This window comes from Penicillium bovifimosum, assembly GCF_028826915.1.
Source record: "Penicillium bovifimosum strain IBT 22155 chromosome Unknown utg000001l_segment0_segment0, whole genome shotgun sequence".
Taxonomy (NCBI): domain Eukaryota; kingdom Fungi; phylum Ascomycota; class Eurotiomycetes; order Eurotiales; family Aspergillaceae; genus Penicillium; species Penicillium bovifimosum.
The window spans coordinates 1,923,193-1,944,234 of record NW_026622710.1 but is presented as its reverse complement, the minus strand read 5'-3'; the positions used below and the strand labels follow the sequence as shown (position 1 = coordinate 1,944,234).

The window sequence follows — 21,042 nt, the reverse complement described above, 5'->3', positions numbered from 1 at the left end:
TGAGGTTCAAGAAGGAAATAGGGGGATTGAATTCACAAGGGGAAAAAGCAGTTGCCTTGTCAATAATCAACAGGCCACTTATCAATCCCCCCACCTGTCCGACTAGCCGTTTCATGATCGACACCTCACATCCACTCTTCTTCAAGACATCATGGTCTAGATTTGAGCACCCGAAGTGTTATGGATTGCCGCGAGTCAACACTAAATCAATATTTTATGTAAATTGTAAGCTCATAGTAGAGTAGTGGTCACTGGAAATACCTCTTTGCAGACTAGATGTGTGATGACCGGGCACTAACTAGAGATCAAACAGGTCCAAATATGTGCTCTATAGTCCCTTATAAAGGACCCCAAAATACTAATACCATTAGTGACTTCCGATAAACTCATGGTCGCCTGAGAGGGCGTTGTGTCCTTATAAATCGCCAATAAGTCAGGATTTACCAAGGGCAGGCAACAGTTCAATGCTCCGTCTCATAGCTACATGTAGCTCAGGGCTCGGCGGGATCACGGGAATAGGCAAGTACCTATAAGACCCGTCCAGCTGTACCTTGAATATAAGTATCCAAATAACCCACTTAATCAGCACAATGCAGAGCAAAAGCCCGCCCGGCTTCAGCCGAGCCACCTCGTAAACGGACATACGCAGATGTGATAGAACTCCGACCTGCATATGCAGAAGCACATTGGTGGATCAGGAATTGAGGTACATAAGCCAAGTGGCGTGCAACTATTGACGTGTACCTAGTCACTTTGGTGGCCTGCTTCTTCCAGCTGAGTGATTTTTAAACAAAGTGATTACAGCTTCGCATGCACGCCGGAGTTCTTACCAATTACATAGCTCAGCAACACTTATTTGGAATTATATCCCTGGCCATTTGGCCTTTTGCCTTTCCCGTCATTCATCAATCAGGGCTCATCGATCCCCGAGTCACTGTGACATCCATCCTTTTGAGGGTTAGCTGAGAGATTGAACGCAGCATTGGCGCTAGCCAGCAAAGACATGATGACTACAACATAGAAATCCGTTAGAGAGCGACATAACAGCCTCCAAGACGTCAAAGGCAATACTTACCAAGTACACACTGCAGCTCATAATAGCCAAACTGCTCCACCATGAACCCAGCCAAGATCGGTCCTACCAGAAGTCCAGACATCCAACTCATATTCGTAACCGCAACAGCACGCGAATAACCCCCATAAGGGCCAAATATGCCAGGATGTAGATCTTCAAGCTCATCAACAGTTTCTGCAGAATAGTTCTATCAGTACCTGAAAACACTAGCAACGTCATTCAAAAAAACTTACCAGTCGCTTCCATTGCCCCGACCCCGCTGAGCAAACACGTAAAGCACCCAACCATAGTCGTGCAGACACCATAGATAATCTTTCCTCTGGTCCCGACAGTAGCCCATGGGAATCTTTCATCACCAGCTACCCCAAGAAGCCACAAGAAAGGAGCAATAGAGAAAAAGCCGATTGTGGTAGGAACCCTCGATCCCACGCGGTCCTTCAGCCATCCAACAAGCGGAGCCAACAACATTCCAGGACCCTGGATAGAAGCAAACAAAAGCCCAACGGGGAAAACACCCCACCCAAAAGCATTCCGTACATGCATCGAGATAGTCGATTCGAAACTCGCAACGAACAGTGCAAACACGAAGTAACAAATCATGCCAGCCGCAAAGCGCGGCCGGCGAAAAAGACAGAGGTAGAAACGCCAACCACCGATCTCATCGATTGATTGTCGGCTCGTATCCAATAGCGGTTCCCTCTCCGAAGAGTGAGAGTGGCTACGATCCTCAACGCACGACACACCGACCGCGCGGCGTTTCTGCGGTTTCTCAATCATGAGCAGACGCATAATGATATCCACGACGAGAAACAGAGCGGCACCAGCCCAGGCCATCCAATACCCCTTGATGCCGAAGAGAAAGCCGGCAATGACGGGCCCGGAACACGTTCCAGCTGCCGTTAGCGTCGAGCTGAGGCCTGCTATCTTGCCCATGTGCTCTGATCCGATGTTCTCGGCCATTGTCGCTATGCCGACGATGTACAGAGCGTTGCTGACTATACATTGGAAGAAGCGACCGATGAAGAGCCAGGCTACTGGACGCGGGTTAGTACAACACCAGATATGGGGGCTGTAGCAAACATGGAAACATACGGGATGTAGTAATTGATAGACATAACACGCTGATCAAGGTTAGTACCAGCAAAACCAGTAGTAGCACCTTCTTGGAGCTAGCACGGTCGGCTATATCCCCGACAAAGGGGCTCGAGATGATAGATATTAGAGCTCCTTCGACTAGGAAGATGGAAGTGAAGCGCTGAGTGAGCGATGTGTCCAGCCCTAGACGATTTTCGAAAATGTGAGGGAGCAGTGGGACCATGAAGGCGAACAACATTTCATCTAGAAGCAATGGGCTGTTAGAAGACGAATTACTATCTTTCTGGTTGGCTTAACGGCACATACCTGTAAACAACGCCATGGACATGCTGCTGAGAATGAAGGTATCGGACGAACGCCAGCGATATCCCCATGTCCGCCATGAAGTTCGAGTCTTGTCATCCGGTAAAGGGAACATCTCGAGATTCTTGATTGATTAAAGTGGTGTATAAAATATAGCCTCGGAAATAGGGATTTGGATCATGGAAAAGGAGGGTAAGTTACATGTACCTTAGACGTGGAGGATAAATCGCCTATATTTGCCCAACAGAAAGCCAAAGAATGAGACATGAGCACCCTGGCTGCAGATCAAATTTTGTTGCTTTTTGTGACTTCTTCCCGACCAATCCAATGGCCTCTGCGATGTGCATTGATGCCCAGTGTTAGCAAATACAAGCTGAATGACATTTAAAAGTACCTACAGTTGTGACCCAGGCCATTTCGGAATTGCAGTATCGACATGTTTGCTTGCATCATATCCAATATATCTAGTACGCAAAAGCATAGACTTATTCCTGCTTTGTATGTATGTGCGACAAGGCCGGGGGTGAGCTTCAGATTCACAGAGCTTAATTAGAAGACCACGGGGTTACGAGACTACAAACGCTATGTATGATGGTAATGATTGTTGCCACACGAGAAAGGACCTTGGTCTGGATAGGAGAGAGCATTTCATATTGAACTCTGAATAGGAAAAGAGTAAAAATAAGAAGCCCGGGGAAGGGGAATAACGCTGGGGGAATATACACAGAAGAACTAAAGGCCACAAAGCCATGAGAGAACCCAGCGAACACTGCAAAGACGATCGATCTGAAATCAAGTAGGGCCACCTGAGAAGAGTAAGAGTCAAACAGATATCAACCCAGCAAAGACGGATCGGGACAATATACACCATCCCTATTGTCCGTTATTGCGGAACTGGCTAGGAATCTGAGGCATCGGTGGTGGTGGGCCAGGCTCCGAATCGTCGTCATCTTCCATTTCCTCGTCTTGATCCTCGGGATGCCTAGAGAAAGGAGTGTCAGCTAGAACCAATAATCAACCCCAGAAGGATCCACGTACGCAAGCAACTCCTTGATGTTCCTCATCTCATAATGCTTCTTGCGCATCTCCTCAAAGTGGGCGTGCTTTGCGCGAGCCTCTTCAGCCGACAGAAGCGGATCATGCGCAGGCACTTCGGCGCCATTTGTATCTTCCACGCCGACTTGGACATGCTTCTCGCTCTTGTGCGAGTCCATGCTCGTGCTGCGGTCACGGAAAACCCGGTCCTCTGAAGGAATGCTCTGCGTGTTCTCCTCAGGCTCACCGAGCTCCAGATCGGGGATTTCTTCTTCAGAAACGCCCTTCCGGTGACGAGTGGGTTTGGCTGACTTGTCGAGCTCGTCAACAACGAGACCCTGGGCATCGAGAAGGCTCTCCTGTGCCTCGTCGATCCGCATCTGTTCGTCATCCTCACTGGGGTCGTAGTGGGGAGCGTAGGGAGTCTTGGGTTCGTCGATCTTCATCTTCGCGGTTTTCTCTTGCTCGGCCAGGTACAAATTTGCCTCGTCCCACTTTAGGCGGGGCTCGTTGTCGTCGTCGTGGGCACTGACTGACGACTGACGGCGCGAGTTCGAGCCCGGACGGGTGGACGAGGATCGCCGACGGCCGGCATTCTGTAGGGTGTTTTGGATGGTGAGCTCCTTGAACTCCTCGGGTTCGGGGATGGTTGGAACCGAGGGCGGGGAAACAGCCGTCATCGCGGGGGTGCCTTGGAAGGAGTTGGAGTTCTTGAGAATGCCTATTTGGTGGTTGTAAATGCACTGGTCAGCTTTTATCGTTGCCGCTGGGTGTTGATGTAGTTTCAACTCACCTCTTGGCCGTTGGTGCACATCATCGGAGCTGTGCGCCTTGGCCGGCATGTGTGGTGCGGTAGTCATGGTGAAATAGTAGGTGAATTTGCAAGCGGACGAGCTTAGGAGAAGTCTGGTTTCTGAAGTGTGTCAAAACCAGTTGAAAAGGACGTTGCGTCTTTTATTTGTATTCTATCACAAGCCTCGAAAGTTTGCTCAGCTGCAAACACAAGAATAGAAGAGGCTGAGCCCCGGGTTATGTGGTTGGTAGGGCGGGGAACGGATAAATCAGACGAGTATCAGCCTGACTCAGACGTTCAAAGTCAGTTTACTAGTCACGAGAGGTAAACAAGAAAAACAAGAAAACAAGCAGAAAGAGAGAAACATAAAAGGTCAAGTGCACAGTGGGGGGTGCGGATTCCCTCGATGACGTCGGCCCGATCATCTACCCGAACCCAGATTAGGTAACCTTATCAGATCTCCAAGTTCGACCTCGGACATTTCTGCAGGTGGACGTCATGGCCTTGCTGTAGTACTTCTGCTTACCTTGGACACTCTCGCCGTGATCTTCAAGGTAGCAGTGCTAATGCATCAATACAGATAGCTTGTGAACTCTATAGAGGAACACGTAGGTACTAGTCGTCACCTAGGAAAGAATACTTCTAGAAAGACCTGGAAGAAAACACGAAATCGAACTGAAATCAAGACACAGCAGCCGCCCAGTCTTTCGATGTATCATCAAAGAACGCCAGTCATGGTCCAGTACCCAGAGGCAAGAGTCCCTAATGTCCAAATCCCTTTAAAAACACCAACTTGATTGCCCGAACCGGGGTATATGGATATATATGCAAAAGCAATAAGGAATCACAATGCAAAAGAGACCAAAAGGAGTCAAATGACGAGAGCCAAAATATATCGAGCCAGCGAAGAAAAGAAAGATAAAATGATATTAAAATGCCAGACACACTCAAGCAATGGAGTCAAACTCTTCACGCTCGCGAAGTCGATTCCGAGCAAGGGTATCACCCCCACTAGCCGACAGCTGCATCCAGTGCAGTGCCAGACACATACTCTGCGGGTCGGATTTGGAGTACTTATCTCGGCGGTACATCATCTCCGCCTTGAAGGTATCCCGCGGCAGGGTCAGAGGTAGGGTCACGCGTGGAAGAAGTTCGGGGTGCGTAAGGTAGAGGATTGCAAGTTCTCGCTGTGCAACCGGATTTCCCTCTTTGGCGGTGATTATCCACATTCCCGCAGCATCCTGGATAGCATGGCCAGGGTGGGAGTGGAAGTCTGAGGCGAAGGGCGGATGGCGACGAGAGAGCTCCTGAGAGACGATTCGGTCGGCGATTTCGACCATGCTGTGGCATATCTCGTCTTTGAGGCTTAGCGCAGCTAGGCCGAATTGGAGGAATGCGGTCCCGCGGTCTGTCTTGTTTAGCTGGTCTGCTGGGACGAAGGCTGAGATGAACTGCAGGTCTCTGAACAGGGTCTTCGGCTTCACTTCGAGGATTAAATCGCGCATAGTTGCTATGATCTGGGCTTCGGATGGAGTGGAATAGTCAGACCTTCGAGAGCCACTTGTTTCTGACTCGGGTGAGGAGGAAGGTAAGACTGTATCCATATTAGGGAGATCGTGGAGTCGCATTTCTGAGAAACTATGACGAGAAGCCCGGTGGAGCTGAGAACTGCCCCGAGTTCCGTTGGTCTCTCCGGAAGGAGATCCAATGGGGGTTGAGAGGCTGGCATCTTCCGGTGAAATGAGCGATGCAATCACCAACGACCTCAAGTCCCGCAGCGCATTGATCTTGACAAAGGGATTTCCATGACGCGAGAACACCTCAATCAGCCGGTGGAAGACAGCCTTGTATGAAAAGGTTGACCGTCCGTCTGTTTCCAGAGACGACTGCGGTTCCTCCGACGAGGGTTCCACGCTAGGAGCTTTGTGGCTCGACGCACGCAGGTTATCCAAAGACCGGCTCCGCCGACCCCTTAATGAACCACGTTGCTGACCAAGGTGTTGAGAGCGCTCTTCGTAATCAGCAAAGAATTTCTGTACAGCAGCTCGTCGGCGCATCTCGACCTGGATGCGTTTTTGGTTCAGTGCATTCGTGAACCAAGCGTCAGTTTCACTACCACAACTCCAGACCGGGGAGCCCAGATCGCTGAGAAGCAAACTGGTCAGTGTCTGTTTCAGTCCGTCCATGAATGCCGTCTTTCCGTGTGTCTTGCGTTCAATACGGCGAGGCTGACGGGTAGCCGTCTCACTAAACATAGACGGTGGCCGCGAGTACACACTCGACATGCTCGCGGCATACATGGGATGTGGCTGCGGTGCAGACCAGAATGTACTACATGTGTCACCGGTAGATGTCGAAGCAGCACGGCCAGGCGAACCTCCCATAGAGGACATATCAATTGAAGCAAAGTCGCGCTGAGGTTTCCATTTATCGGAGGTGATGCTTTGAATAGAGGGCTTGCGACCCAGCGATGGGGTATCCTGAGAAAGCCGGGTCATAGGATCAGGCATAGCCATATTTGCACCATTGAAGTGGGAAGCGAGGTTCGTGTCCTCGCTTGTTGTCGTTGAGGGTCGAGGGGTGCTAGGCATAGACATACCCGGGAAGGAGCGAGCCCCGTAACCACCCTCGAACATTGAGCGTTCTCGGTGGAAAAGCTCACTTGCCCACAGGACTGGCGTTTCAGTCATTGTTTCACCCACCAGTTTATTGATGCTCGTCCGAACCTCGTAACAGAATCGATGAATTCTTTCCTCTCCCCTGCAGAAATTCTCAATCACGTTGTGCGACAACCACTTCCGCGTTAGCTCGACTTGTTCATCTGACAGCTTGTTCGGCCCACCCTGGCTGCTGGGGGCTTTCATCATGTTCATGACCTGCACCTCGGGTTTCTGGAACAGGGAACCACCGAATGACCTTGCCCCATAACGTGAGCGCTGTTCCTCGGGAAATTGGCTGAATAGCCGGGCTGAGTAGATCATCGTCTTCAAAGCCATGGCGACATGTTTGGCTTCTTCATACTTCATCGAATTCTTGACATCCGTCATATACCACATCTTGTCTCTGATCTTACAGAAAATGGAAGTCAGGTCTTTGACTTGGTTCTGGAGTCGGCGAAGACTGTGATCCAGAGATACAAAGTCACTCTCGCATCGTTCAATGACAGCCCGGGAGTGAGTCAATGAGCGACCGTAGGATTTATACATTGCGTCCAATATCCATGAGTCGTCTGTTGCCTCGGATGAGCTAGGATTCACCCGCTGCCCGAGCTGCCGAGAAGCGTTCCACCAGTAGTGCGCCCCAACAAAATCGGAGTCATGATGGCAGCAAAACATGGCCTCGTTGAACCTTTGCTTCAAGGACATGGCAGCTGGCTGTGTACTGGTATGTGAGAGGAACTCATAGTCACTGGAATCTTGGATATGGTTCTCGTTGACGAGTCGAACAATCGCTGTCTGTAATGCTTCGTGATTTTCTTCCAGCCCTAGGGTCGTGGAATGTACGTCATCATCGGTTTCAATAATCGGGCCTTTGGGGGAGTCGTAGCTGCTATCGGGAAGGAGGCTCCAGGTCAAGGCACAGCCATCTGCTTGAACTGACAAGATGGCCCAATGCTCGTCTGAGGGGTGCTCTAAGCTCAAGCGCTCATTGGGATGATCTAGATCAGTTAGCTCGAAACGAATGCGAGCGGCCTTTTCTGACAGGCTATTTTCCGGTGTCAAGATGGAAGGGGTCTCCACTGAGAATATGGAACCGTTATGTGATGTTGGTTTTGAACTTGCGTCGTACTTGACATGAGCGAAGCCAGGGTCCATAAGCGAGTCTGGGCGAAGATCAACAAATGGTGGTGAACTGGAAGACCAATTAAGACCCGCCCCAGAGGCCGGCGAAGAATGCAAAGAATGTGGTGGCTGTTGGAAGAGGGCATCTAGAAGTGTAAGAACATCCCGAGCAGACAGCATCAGGAAAGTCGAAGGGGGATTTCGTCGCCGAGGAAGAAATGTCTGTAAAGAAGGCGTAGAAGGGTCAACCGATGCTTCTGGCCGCGTCGTGTCCTGGACCCGAGAGAGCATGCTTTCCACACGTTTTCTAATTATCGGACGTGGGATTGAGAAATGTTGCCTGGGAATAGATTAGCAACGATGTAGATCACCAGAGACAGCCCCAAAGTAAACGTACATTGAACGCAAAACAGCAAAGACTTGAGAGTAGGCACGGTGCCCGACCTGGCTCAGTAGCTTCTCCCGAGCATCTTTTCTAACATGGAAGTCAAGGAGAAGCCCGTGGGTCTATCACTCGGTAGCAAAACGTAGTCAGCGTCGCAAGTTCACCAAGGGCTCGAGGCTGATATACCTCAGGATAGGTCAATGCGCCATAGAGGAACTTGGAAAAGAACCACTGGACGAATAAAAACTCCAAAAAGCGACTGCGGGTTTCAGGGTTATCCAGCTTGCGCAAAACCACCTTCGCAAACTGCAGAACGGCATGAGGAAAACCACCGTCGGGATCATCCAGTACACGGAACAAGTCATCCACGGCAGAAGCAAAGAATTCCTCAGCGACATCCGTCCGTAAAGGATCCAGAGCATCCATGGAATAACTCAGTCCGGGTGGTGTGGCAATAGGTTCCAGAAGAAAAGCACCGGTTTGCAAGATATCCATTAGGTAGAGTTCAAACCTGGGTCGGGCTTTCCAAGAACTGCCGGTAGTCCAGGATGAAAGAATCTGGCCGATAAGAGGGTAGTATCTAGTACTTCCATTGGAGATTAGTTGAGCGCAGACGGAGGACCACACTTCCATGCGCAGGCGGGCTTCACTTGTCTCTGGATCCAAGGGAGCGGCAAAAACGTTAAAGAGAAGTACAGAGAGTGGGTCAGTCCTCTCGAAGGCATATGCGTAGTCCTTGAAGGCGGCAGACTGAGCCTGGTTTCGGCTTAAGAAAGACTGGCCCCGGGTTCGGGAGGTAGAAGGAAATGTGGGGTCATTGAAATCCAAAGCTGAGGCTGGGGAGGTAAAAGCAGCCAGCTGGGATGAAGACAAGCTTCGCAACCGGTCGACCAAAAACTGGGGATCAGAGCGGACCAGCCGCAAAATCTCCAGGAAGTCCGTCCGGGACTGAGGGCTCAACTGATGCAGGAAATCCGGGAAATGGTCAGTGTCAGTTGTTAAGAATGGCTCCCCATCCACGGAGTCTGTTTGGCCATCGTTGAGAACAGGTGAACCGCAAGATTCCTGGAGACCATGAAGTGTATGGTAGAGAGCAATGAAATTGGCTTTATCATCATGGCGGAGAGCTTCAACGAGACCTCGCTGTGCAGTAAGGCCGACACGAACCGTACGCGCGGAAACGCCTATGGACACCTTGGTGGCACGAAGGCGTTTTGCCAGTCGCTTCCTTTGGACTTGTTTGCGTTGGTTTTGGTGGTATCGTGTGGCAAAATCCTCAAAAGAAATCTGGGGGGCATCTTCCAAAGGTTTTGGTATGGCCGAAGCTATCGCGGGCTCGTGGTTTCCATGGAAATCGGTTGTGGCCTCTACCACGGGACTGGTACGGCCCGAACCACTCAACTCACCTGACCCCACGTCCAACGGAGTTTCACTTGCGAGTGCAGGCATGGCTGGCGATGCCGGAGGTGAAGGAGGCAAAGGCACAGATGCGGGATCTTGCGCCCGATGCGAGGAGTCACATGGTGAATTAGCCTTGGGGGAAGCAGGTATTTGGTCGGCTGGAGCTAGTCAGATTGGGCTGCGATCCAAAAAGGAGGGGGTTGATGTAAGTATAGGTAGAGACACCCCTATTCCAACGTGCCACCCCAAGCTCAGGGAAACAAGAAGTAGTAAAGGTCCCTCCAAAATACAATATGACGTACTGATTGCAGGAGTCAAAGAGGACGAAGAATGTTCCTCTAGCTGATATTCCACCATCTTGCCATTAGTTGCGACAGACAGTCGCAAACCCCCCTTAGCCGACGGATTTTTATCGCATGATTCTGGGAAGAAAACCGCTGGGTTCTCTGGCGAGTGGCAATGCACTCGATCGGACAAATAGTCGGCTTCCAGGATGAATATGTGGGGTTGGGGAGAAGAGTAGAAAAGGAAGCGGGAGCAGGAAGGGTGCAAAAAGGAGGGGAGATGAGGGTTAGAAATGCAGACTGAAAGTACTCGGGAGTATATAACACAAAATATTAAAGGATCCAAATAGACAAATGGACGTGAGAAAAAACCGAAAGACTCGAAGCGGACAGTTGCAGACGAATGGAGTCTACAAAGGGATAGTCAGAAAGCGAAGTACTGGAGACTCTGTGAGTGGTTGATGTACAGGGGGTAAGCGCACTAAAACCTAAGGACCAACAGGTACCGAGTACAACGGAGACGATGCGTTGGCAGTGCAGGAGTGTGAGGTGTCCATGCGCCCCCCTTCTCCAGGAGTCTGTTTTATATGTGAGTCAACGTGTATCCAACTATATTTACCTTAGTCTAACATAAATACGGAAAATCCCTCTATCCAAGATGCTAACTACTGTATGTATCTAATACGAGAGAACTGGCAAACAAATTCCCCGACTCGGGTAAAATGGAGTAAATACTAAAGACCCTCAGTAAATCGCCACTATTGACGATCGAGCAAGATCTGGGGAAATGAACCAATGCCGTTGATGAAGTGGCAATTACTCTCACATGCAAGGGTATAATCCTGGTCCATATAACTGCGACACGCGCGCAACCGGCCCTACCGGCATTATTTCATGCAGCTAATCCGGGACACCCCGACTCTAGAGAGGAAGAAAAACACGAGTGCTGTTCCACGAGAATTTGAAGGATTTGATTTCCAGTTTCATAAAGGCATTAGAGAGGAGAGCTTAGGTACGTTGTAAAATATGAATCCCGTTCCGTTCCTAGGCACTGATGTCAGTGGGAGAGGATGATAGCATCATCGGCAGACCCATTTCTTATCAACTTCTTTTTGTCCAACGCGAACAGCGACCTGGTCGAGGGTGGCTTTGAGGGTTTCTTTGGAGACTTTCGGGAATCTAAAGACATCACACCCGGATTAGCATATCTTCATAGGAGAGCGAGAGAGTCATGAAAACTAACCGTTTCTTCAAGATCTCGACCAACCCAATCTTACTGAGATCACTGCCCTCGACAGCCTCCTTGAATTCGCCCAGTAGGTCTGGCGGGAACGGCCGCTTGGCTTTCGACGTAGGAGGCAAGGCACTGCCGGCCGCCGGTGCGCCAGGAACTGCAGGAACAAGGAATCCATCGAGTCCTGGTGCAGGACGTCCTTTTGCGGGGCCTTGATCCAACGGCTTCGGTTTCTCCCAGTATGCAGTTGAGTATGGGTCGATGGGAAACTTAACCGCATCAGATATAGTCTCGATCCGGTAGGCCTGCATTTCAGGATCGACCCCATCCGCAGCCCACTTAAGACCAGTTGAAACGGGCTCCAGATCACCAACGATCAGACGACGTTTCCCCTCAGCCAGCGCATCATCTTCATCATCTAGGAACCCATCAAGATCATCGTCACCCTCATCACTGCCTTCGTCTTCTTCCTCAGAGCCAAGCTCTTCGCCCTCTTCGGGTTCCTCCCATTCGGCCTCGGAGTCATAATCATAATTGGTTTCCGGAAGCCCTCGGTGGAAAGGATTCCGCGCAAGTCTTCTAGAAGACGACTCGGACACCTCACGGGTATAGGTACCCTGATAAGGCGGGCGGATGTCCTCGCCAAACTTGAGAGATTTCATCTTGACCTTGCGCAAAAGATCCCGAGGACTAGAGGATGGCCTTCCGTCCGAATTTTGAGTCGGTTCCATCTGGTCTTCGAAATTTTGTAGCTGTAGTAGGATGCTTTTGACAGAAGTTGTTGGCCGACTTCCACGACGGAGGGGTATTATTCGGAAGACTTCTGATGGGCGGAATGGATGTACATCAATAGGGTGCTCGTTGCTTAGACATGCGTCGAGTGTTTGGCGTACGTGCTCAAGAGCTTCAGGGTCCCGCTCGAACCGATGAGAAGGTGCCACGGTGGTATGGGACTGTAGAAAGAAAGAGGGAAACTCGCGCTCATAGGCTGATAGTGAGCTGCGAGGTTCGTCGGAGGATTCAGCTGTAGTAGTTTGCTTCTTGGGCGAAGAAGTGGCCGCCGCAACTCCCGGGGAAGAAGAAGGTACCGGTGGTTTGATGAAGAAAGAGTTCAGTTTCATTTGTGACTGGTTTGATCAGTATACAGCCAAACATGCCGAGATTATTGTGAATGCCACTTACTCGTGTCTTCTTCTCCTTTTCCTCCTCCTTTTTGCGCTTTTCCTCTTCTTTTGCGGCTTTCTCATCTTCCTTTGCCTTCTTCTTTTCTTCACGCTGCTTGCGCTCCTCCTCACGTTGGGCCTCCTTCTTACGCTTTTCTGCCTCTTTAAGGCGCTTCTCCTCTTCGCGCTCGGCGTCGCGCTTCTTCTTCTCTTCAGCCTTCAACCGCTTCTCTTCTTCCCGTTTGGCTTTTCCTAGTTCTTTCCTTGCCTTTTCTTCTTCCTTGCGTGCCTTCTCCTCATTCTTCTGACGCTCTTTGTCTTCTTTCTCTTGTTGTTTGGGATCCTTCCCAACGGGGTCTAATTTGCGTTTCTTCGAGGCCGGTGTATGAGCCTCAGGGTCAGAAGCAGAGTTGGTGTTCGGGGATGCCCCGTTCCCAGCACCATCAGAACCAGGCATCGCTTTAGTGGGTGTGTTTCTCACCACTATTTCGACAGTTGGTGGAGGTGGAAACGGAGGTTTGGAGTCGACTGGGGGTGTAGAGGTGTCATCAGGTTGGGAGGGCAAAGAGGGATCACGATTTTCTTGATTTTCGCCAGTGAACTCATTCAATGTTCGCTTTGCGTTTGGCGAGGGCCCGGCGGAATCGTCGACTTCGTGAATGGAGCGTTTGCGACCTGATGAAGGTGACGCGGGAAAAGATTGAGCCGACGTCATCGGCGCGAGAGTTGAGATATTGTCCATTGACTTGACTGTGACAGGAAATTTTTTGATCGGATGATCTGAAGTGCCAGGTGTTCGACCGGGTGAGGGCAGGGGCGACTGTTTGTGTGATAGATCGCGGCTTCCGTATATGCGTGGTACGGGTCGTGTCAATCAAAGGGGAAAGCACGACTTGGGCGAGTAAACAAAAGGGATGTAGTCCAATTTAGGCAGTGGCGATTGGCCTTGAACAGAAGAGAGGCAATTACCCCCGTAGAAACCAAGTAGGGCAGTGATGTTCCCAAAGGAGTTGGGCCAACAGGGGGACGCGTTAAATGGTTTCGCGCTCGCGACCGATAAGCACGTGTGTGGTTATGTAATTGATGCCAAGCCCGGCGGCCCTCGGGGCGGCCCTCCCCAATCATAGGTAGTGGGGGTTTCACTACGCTGTATGGCACCATCTTCGAAATTTCCAGAGTAAAACTGATTACGCATGAATTTGCATCATGGTGACTTAAGTCTCCCACTCGGATGGTGCTTAGGTTGTCATCTCCCTACGCTGGAATACTCAATTGCAGAATGTGGGACGGCCTGATGATACATCGCGTCAATGTAGCAACGCTGGTGGAAATGATGCTCCATTTTCCTGTTAGTCCTGGGTATCAGTCATATGCAGCGGAATCATCTTTGATTTAGTATTATTATCTCTAGGGAGAAGAAGGAAATGCCAGATGCAACAACGCCACGACGATCCCTATGCGGCCGCAGAAGCTCAAGCAACACAGGGTCAGTCTATAGAGACCAGCAGTACCCTCAAGCACAATAGCCAGCTGGATGAAGGCAGCCTGGAAAGAAAGACGGAAAAAGGATGCGGCGCTGAAGAAAAGAAGACGCCACAGGGCAAGATATGAACATGTCAGGGGGCAGAATCGGCCTAAACCATCAAGATTTGCCGAGTGGTACCAGCCAGATGAAAAGTTGCAACGAGATAGGTGGTATGTGCAATTAGTGAGGCAGTAAGAGAGATCGTGCAGAAATCATAAAAGATAAGAGAAAGCGCGGGAAGCGGGAGGATAAAAGAGAGCGCAGACTGTATATGACGGGTATAAAAGTCTCACTCAGTCGCTGTCAGAGTCGGGATTGGCGACGAAGAGTCGCACATTAGTCATGGAGGTAGTGCGCTCGTCTACACTTCCTCGTCGTCGCAATTCGGCTGCCCGTTTGGCTTTCTCGGTTGCGGAAATAGCAGCACTTGGGGCTTGCATGTCACCGACAATGTCGTCTCGCTCATGCTCGCTGCTATGTGTTGTCGCGCTATCGTCTTTGACAATAGACGAAACCCGGCTCTTTTCTTCTGCTTGAAGCTCCGCGGGCGTATTCTCGGACACCTCCGGTAGATCTGTCTTCTCATTCGGAGGTGTGCTGTTGCTGCCCATTGTCCCATGTGGACGGGAGTAGCCGCTCGGGTAACGATGGGCGCTTCCCAGAGAGCTTCGACCGCTGCCGGTGCGTTTGTGCATTGCGCCATCAGTACTGCAAGCGTCGTCATCGCCATCACCAACCTCGTTCGCACTCAGTCGGACTGGAACCTTGGCGCCCACGAGATTGGAGGGCGAGAACTCAGATACACCCTTCGGACCATGTCGGATCTTGCCACTACCCAGAGTTCCTGCTCGGCCAGCGCCTGATCCATGAACCTCAAGGTATGCTCTCTTCTTGTCCCGCAGAATTTGTTCGCGCAATCTAGCATCCTCGGGTTGCGCTCGGTCGCACCACACAGTAGCCTTTTGCCGGCGCATGAGGGCGACATATCCAAGCTGGGAGTTGGCGGAGCGAGAGGATGCGGTTCGGCGAATGTCAGAAACAGCTTGCCCCGCGTGTCCGATCGGATGGTTGCCGGTAGAGGAAGTCGATGTTGTGGTACTAGACAGGCGTCTAGAGGATTGGTGGTGAGGAAGGTTCATGGTTTGGGGGATGGGAGGCGGCGGAGGAGCGTTGTGATAGTATTGGGATCCGCCAGCGTAGGGCAGCACCGTAGAGGATGTGGTTCGAGTCCGACTGTGCGTAGTCTGAGGACCTGCTAGATGAGGCGCAAGTTGGGGTTGGGCGCGCGGGGCGTCGTAGGGCTGATATCCATATGCATGCTGGGCACCAACGAGAGGCTTCCGGCTAGGGGGCCCTTGATGGAGGGGCAACCGATATTCAGTCATAGTGAGCGGGCAAGGATATCAGCCTTGGAATAGCGAACGCGCGCGACCGTAGTTCTAGAAAAATGGCCCGCTCACGAGTGGGCTGTTGGAAATTTTCAAGCGATGGATTCCTGGGAGGTGACGACTTGAAGGTGCGTTTCCGAGGCGCGCGGCTGACGGATACGGAAATAATGCGGTTTCAGCGCCCACTGCAGTATGCAGCGGCACGATCCTCTCTTGGCTTTAAGCAAAAAGCTGAAAGCGAACACCTTCAATGTGTAGAAAGTCTAGCAATACTAGCAAGACCTAGTTATTGTAAAGGTACAACGGGCTGATCCTCCTGAAGTTCGGGGTGGATTTTGAGGTGAGGGTGATAAAGCGACGCGCACATCAGACCTTGCAACTCAATTGGGATATGAGGTCGGGTAGCAGTGAAAACAAAAGGAGCAAGGAAACGTATGACCATCAAATATCGAGGGGGAGAGATGGTCAGAAAGGGCAGATCTTAAGGGGAGGCAGATCGGGGGGAAACCTTCGAGGACTTTGACCGGCAGTTCCTTGGTTGAGCAAGGTCATTGGACGATACGGAACCCTGCGGAGGAGGTACTTGTACTTTCCCTTACGATTTGGCGAGTGGAGTACTTGCCCAAGCCACACTATGAGGCTGGGTGAAACTAACATTTTACGGTTACATTTCATTGTTTCAATGATTTGTCTCTCTTCAGCTCTGTCAAAGTGTCATTTCTTTCATAGTCCAAGGATTTCTCATGGAATGCTACATTGACATGCCAAGTCTACAAATTTGCCTCCTGTCGAACACGTGAGTGTTTGAAAGCAATATGGCCGTATTCGCGGAATCCTTGGTTATTCTCACTGAGGATAACCGCTCGTCGCCGGAAGTGTTTGGTGTTATGATACGAGTCATGGACCTCGATACTCTCCCAGCCGACATAAACGATATAACAGGGGCTGTTGCCCTCGACCGGCTCCACCATCCAGCCGCCCGTAACTCCAATGCATCCAGGTACGCTACTGACAATGCCAGTCCACAGTGCCCATGTCTTTTCCCATGCCGCGGGATCTGCAGTTAGGTAGATAGCTGTTCCCGTTACGGGAGCACCATTGCCTAGGCTTCGTGGGTTGGGCGAGAACTCCGCAATCATGGCATGGCGGACTGTGAGCGAGCTAGCGTCGGGGACTCCCAGCGACTTCAAGATGGTGGTGATCTGTTCCCATTCGCGCGAGGAGAGGAGCGCATAATGCTGGTGCAGATTGGCTCGAACTAGACAGTCCCTCGGACATTACTTTCCGGATCCTATCAACCCGACCTTGATCTCGGTATAATCACTAACCGATATGAAGGTGCACCTGGTTTGCCTCCTCCACGTGCCGACCCCAGTACAGGCGACGGAATCCTGACCAGCGTTCCAGAATGTCTAGTATCTGCGACCAGAGCTGGCCCTCTTTGGTTGATGCATCTTCGATCTTTAAGCCCTCCTTGATAGGCAGAACTATCATCTGAGTGGGGACCGCCGGGAATGTCATGGCTCAAATGCTTGTCTAGACACTTGATTGCATACTAACAAGCTGCAAAGGCGAAGGAAAGACAATATACTCTGGGCTGTGCTACTTCTATATGTATTTTCTCAAGCATCGCAGGTTCAAATGTCAGCCATTTGATAGTTACCGAGGACCGATGGCCGGGGCTGATCATTGCTCTTCATTGACCTTTGCACAATGCGGGGTTGCGTATCCCCGTACATCATCTAGCTGCAGGAGAACGTTGAAAGCGAGCTTCACTAGGGAACTCAAACTGCACCCTCGAATAGGAGATAATAACACCAGACCCTTCATCGGCATCGATTACCTACTCGCCAGCCACTCAATCAGGGTCTCCAAGGGCTGTACTAGCTTTTGAAGCATGGTCAACCCGAAAAAGGGGCTTTCGGCCGCTCTCCAACCTCGTCTTAGCTTACAGATGGCAAGATTTCACCCTTGCAACCGCTACGTCAATACAAATTCCAAAACGCTAAAACTAAGGTATGTATCATTCAATACAACCAAGTCTCCATTGCGCTATCAAGAATGGAGAACCGTCCAGCTGCGCCACACAAGTGGGCTGATTATCTCATCAGTCGGGGTGGAAAGCCGCAGTAGGAAAAATATAGTCATTGACGTCAGTATGTCTCGGCGTTGTCCGGGTCCATAAAAACACACAATAGAAAAGTTGCCTGTTCCTGATGACACACCTGCATTCACAGCCAGGAACATACCGAAGACGGACATCAGTGGTGCGGTAACTGACAGGGGGAAAATGAAGAGGATGCGATTGCGATTACCGGACAGGATGGACGCTGTAGACGCTAGCTAAACCAAGGAACTTTACTCCGTACTGCAAGTCACAATTCGTAGCCGGACCCGAGGCTAATGGCACTAGAGAGCTGTCCAATTCATTTGCTATCTTGTTATTCGCTAGTAATAAGGACCCGTCAACTGACAGCGGAGTCTTTCCAAGCTTTTCTCGGTCATTCGGACTCATTCCTTGATTGTCTCCACGCCGTTGTTGATGGCATTAACCTTGGAAAGACCCCCGCTGGCCCACCGACGCTAGTCTGTTTTGGTTTGCACTTTGCACACTATCGTACGTTGAGAGGCTCACCACCAAATAGTGGGCAGGGATGGCATCCCAAGGAGAGTCTTTTCAGTATTCGAGTCCATCGATCACTTCCAAGGCTGCATAAGCAGAGATGGTGGGCATAGAAAGTCGAACAGCAATTGTGTATACGCCATGTTGTATCGGAAAAAACCGCACTAGGAGTGCTTGCAGAGCATACAATTGACGTATATCATTAACATAATTCAAATCTATCGCAAGATGTAGTACATGCGGTGGGCTTAGAAAGATCAAGGTCGGACTCAGGACAATGTGCGAAAATGAAGGGTATAACAGAGACGATCACACATCGCCCATCAAGATCAATGCTCCCTTCAGTGCCTCATTGCGTTGCCTGGGTTTCTTCTGTGGGCTCTTCATTGGCTTGCACTGCAACTTCCTCTGTAACTGCCTCCGTGGCTTCCTCCGTATCTTCCTGCGTAACTCTTTCTGTGACTTTCTCGGTGGCTTCCTCGGGTAGAGAGGTAGGTTCCTCTTCTGTGGCTTTACCCCAAGCTTGTTCGAAGGCAGAGTTAGTCAAAGGCTCATCTGCCACTGATGCCACGCGCTCGGCGCTCGGCGACGATGACTGGATGGACTCATCATCCTTCAGGTCATCTTCAACTTCCTCCTGAACGGATACGTGCGTAAATGAAGAAGCCATATCATTATCGTCCAACCCAGTCTCTCTCGCCTCGGACACCGTATTCTTGGCACCAAGAAGCTCGAGGTCAAAGTTTGAACTGTAGACCACGGCAGAGAATGCTTCGAGCTCACGCACATTCTGGTCCATGGCGACCAGATACTCATTGGGTGGGTGGGAACCATTGCCAATCACATGCGCTTGGCGAGCCATAACAGCCAGGAGGTTAGCAAGCTTCGTCTTGCGGTCGGCGTTGCCAGCCAGGGGCACGACAGTGGCAACGGATTCAAAGGACTGAGGGGCAAATTCCGGAGTAGAGGTCGGCGCCTTGAAGGCGTCAGCGGCACATCTCTGGTCGATGAGAGTGGAGAATCCCTCGTTGTTGAGAAGGGTGAGCACCAAGGAGAAAGAGGGAGAGTCAATCAGATCCGCTGTCTCGTCCAGGAGGTGTCGCAGCTTCGATGCTGTCTGGGGAGAGGTCGGGTCCGCGACTCCCTCCACGCCGGACTCGCGCAGGACATGCTGCTCCTCGCCTGCTGGCGGCAGCAAGCATGAAAGCCACCTCTGAGATCGTCGTTCCTCCTCTGTGCTGCCTTCCACCCTCTTTCGGATTTGCAAGGTCAGCTCGGAGAGTTTGGCCAAGCTGATATCCTCGCGGGGATTCAGAGGCCCAAATGTTTCCTCCACTGCAGTTTGTACTCGGACCATTAGGTCTTTCCATCCGCGGTGAAGTAGCCACCAACTGAAGGCGAGGTAACGGCGGTTGGTCTCGAAGTCATCGCCCAATGTCTGTGTGAGTTCATCATCATGGTCTTCAAGTCTGATAGTCGAAGAGTTGGCAGGCGGTGTAGCAAGGGAGATCACGCTGGAGAGGTAGTTGCGGCGGCCGAGGAGGTTGAGTTGGATGTGAGTGAAGATGGTGAGCAATGAGAGGGTGTAGACCATAGTAAACGACCGAGTGACCGCTGAAACATGTTAGATTCTGAAACACGGAGTCCATGATAAAGACTGCTGCGATAGAGAGACTTACATGTAATCTTAACCTCATTCCACAATTGGGTCTTGTTCCGCTTGGGCCGAGGCTGTCCGTCCGAGCTTAGGGAAGACTCCCCCATCTGGCTCGCATGCACGTATCCTTCACTTTGGAAACTGGAGAGACTCCTCCGATCATCATCCGGGAGACTAGGCGTTACCGAACTTAGGTCTGATCCAGTGGCCTCTCCGGCATTGAGCCGAGCCAACCTCTCAGCTCGCTTCTGCTGCAGCTCCTTCGTCAACTCTTCGACAGGTAGAGCCTCGATAATATTCTCGGTGGCGGTTGGCAATAAGGCTAGGACAGTGTATGTGCAATCGGTCTGGTTTTGTTCGAATCGTCGGCGTAGACTATTGACCTGGTCAGTGATTCCGGTCCGGGGCATTTTGACCCGTCACAAGCTCCCATGCTTGCCGGCAGGGTGACGAGAGCTCATCAATAAGAAGAACTCACTTTTCGCGTGCAATCCGATCGCCGCTCATGCGTTCCCGCGCTTCGGAGATCTTGGATAGCACATATTGTCCGGCCAAGTAGCCAGCTCCTATCACCCCAGCCCCGATTGCAAGACCTCTGCGATTGCGCTGGAACCAGCGCTTCGTCGCACCGATCATATCGATTGTCAATGGTGCTCCAAGGATAAGACAGAATGATGATCAAGTTCAAATCATGATATATTTCGAAGATGATGAATTCTGGACGGAGTACGGAGTGGATGGAGAAGAAAGGCTTCGGGCGCTGATCGCGAGTTTCAGGCCTCGGCTAGAGCTTACCGGCTTACAACGTGTTAGTGAACTCATATAAAGTGCCGCAGCCTCAAAGCCACATGCTGAAAATATGCCTAAATATTACCACAAAATCACGAACTATCTAGTTATACGATATTTCCCAGAATCCCAGATTCATCGTCTAATGGCTCTGATCTTCCGGAAATCCCATATCGTCATGTTTTCACTAGAGCTTCCCCCGGATTCGGCGCGACCATGTCCATCCGGCAACAACTGATCCCTGCCAACATGCCTCTATTCATGTCTCGTATGCCTCTGAATCTTGTTTTATAAAGAGTCTTGAATATAAATGTCATTCATCCACGCGTTTCCCCATTTCGATGATAACCGATAAGCTTCAGTCGGCCGCTCCCGAAAGCCGATACAGGCCGCCCCCCCCCCCCCCCCCCCTTCCCCATATCAGCATCACTCTCACTCAACCTTACGCCAACCTCCCCCATGAACCTGTCAACACACTCGACGAGCTTACCTACTATCCCTTTATTCTGT

At 51.0% G+C, this 21,042-nt stretch overlaps 8 protein-coding genes across 8 annotated transcripts; 1 reads left to right on the top strand and 7 right to left on the bottom strand.

The window, feature by feature from the left end:
* Positions 1–909: 909 nt before the first annotated feature.
* N7515_000742 (uncharacterized protein) lies at positions 910–2,588 on the bottom strand (the record flags this gene model as incomplete). The annotated part of the gene is made up of 5 exons (XM_056661486.1): positions 910–1,010; positions 1,076–1,249; positions 1,309–2,109; positions 2,168–2,413; positions 2,477–2,588. 5 exons carry the CDS (start codon positions 2,586–2,588, stop codon positions 910–912), a joined length of 1,434 nt encoding a protein of 477 aa, XP_056526652.1.
* A 758-nt stretch (positions 2,589–3,346) lies between these two features.
* N7515_000741 (PP1-complex regulatory subunit GLC8) lies at positions 3,347–4,368 on the bottom strand (the record flags this gene model as incomplete). Its single annotated transcript, XM_056661485.1, has 3 exons — positions 3,347–3,455; positions 3,512–4,229; positions 4,302–4,368. 3 exons carry the CDS (start codon positions 4,366–4,368, stop codon positions 3,347–3,349), a joined length of 894 nt encoding a protein of 297 aa, XP_056526651.1.
* An 880-nt stretch (positions 4,369–5,248) lies between these two features.
* N7515_000740 (uncharacterized protein) lies at positions 5,249–9,917 on the bottom strand (the record flags this gene model as incomplete). Its single annotated transcript, XM_056661484.1, has 3 exons — positions 5,249–8,423; positions 8,481–8,590; positions 8,655–9,917. 3 exons carry the CDS (start codon positions 9,915–9,917, stop codon positions 5,249–5,251), a joined length of 4,548 nt encoding a protein of 1,515 aa, XP_056526650.1.
* Positions 9,918–11,232: 1,315 nt separating this feature from the next.
* On the bottom strand, positions 11,233–13,292 carry N7515_000739 (putative chromatin assembly factor 1 subunit A; the record flags this gene model as incomplete). The annotated part of the gene is made up of 3 exons (XM_056661483.1): positions 11,233–11,332; positions 11,397–12,514; positions 12,570–13,292. The coding sequence occupies 3 exons, from the start codon at positions 13,290–13,292 to the stop codon at positions 11,233–11,235; spliced, it is 1,941 nt and encodes a 646-aa protein (XP_056526649.1).
* Positions 13,293–13,981: 689 nt separating this feature from the next.
* On the top strand, positions 13,982–14,161 carry N7515_000738 (uncharacterized protein; the record flags this gene model as incomplete). Its single annotated transcript, XM_056661482.1, has 1 exon — positions 13,982–14,161. The coding sequence occupies one exon, from the start codon at positions 13,982–13,984 to the stop codon at positions 14,159–14,161; it is 180 nt and encodes a 59-aa protein (XP_056526648.1).
* A 207-nt stretch (positions 14,162–14,368) lies between these two features.
* N7515_000737 (uncharacterized protein) lies at positions 14,369–15,460 on the bottom strand (the record flags this gene model as incomplete). Its single annotated transcript, XM_056661481.1, has 1 exon — positions 14,369–15,460. One exon carries the CDS (start codon positions 15,458–15,460, stop codon positions 14,369–14,371), a length of 1,092 nt encoding a protein of 363 aa, XP_056526647.1.
* A 773-nt stretch (positions 15,461–16,233) lies between these two features.
* N7515_000736 (uncharacterized protein) lies at positions 16,234–16,984 on the bottom strand (the record flags this gene model as incomplete). Its single annotated transcript, XM_056661480.1, has 2 exons — positions 16,234–16,721; positions 16,792–16,984. The coding sequence occupies 2 exons, from the start codon at positions 16,982–16,984 to the stop codon at positions 16,234–16,236; spliced, it is 681 nt and encodes a 226-aa protein (XP_056526646.1).
* A 1,451-nt stretch (positions 16,985–18,435) lies between these two features.
* N7515_000735 (peroxisomal biogenesis factor 3) lies at positions 18,436–20,379 on the bottom strand (the record flags this gene model as incomplete). The annotated part of the gene is made up of 3 exons (XM_056661479.1): positions 18,436–19,700; positions 19,766–20,118; positions 20,222–20,379. 3 exons carry the CDS (start codon positions 20,377–20,379, stop codon positions 18,436–18,438), a joined length of 1,776 nt encoding a protein of 591 aa, XP_056526645.1.
* Between the last annotated feature and the right edge of the window lie 663 nt (positions 20,380–21,042).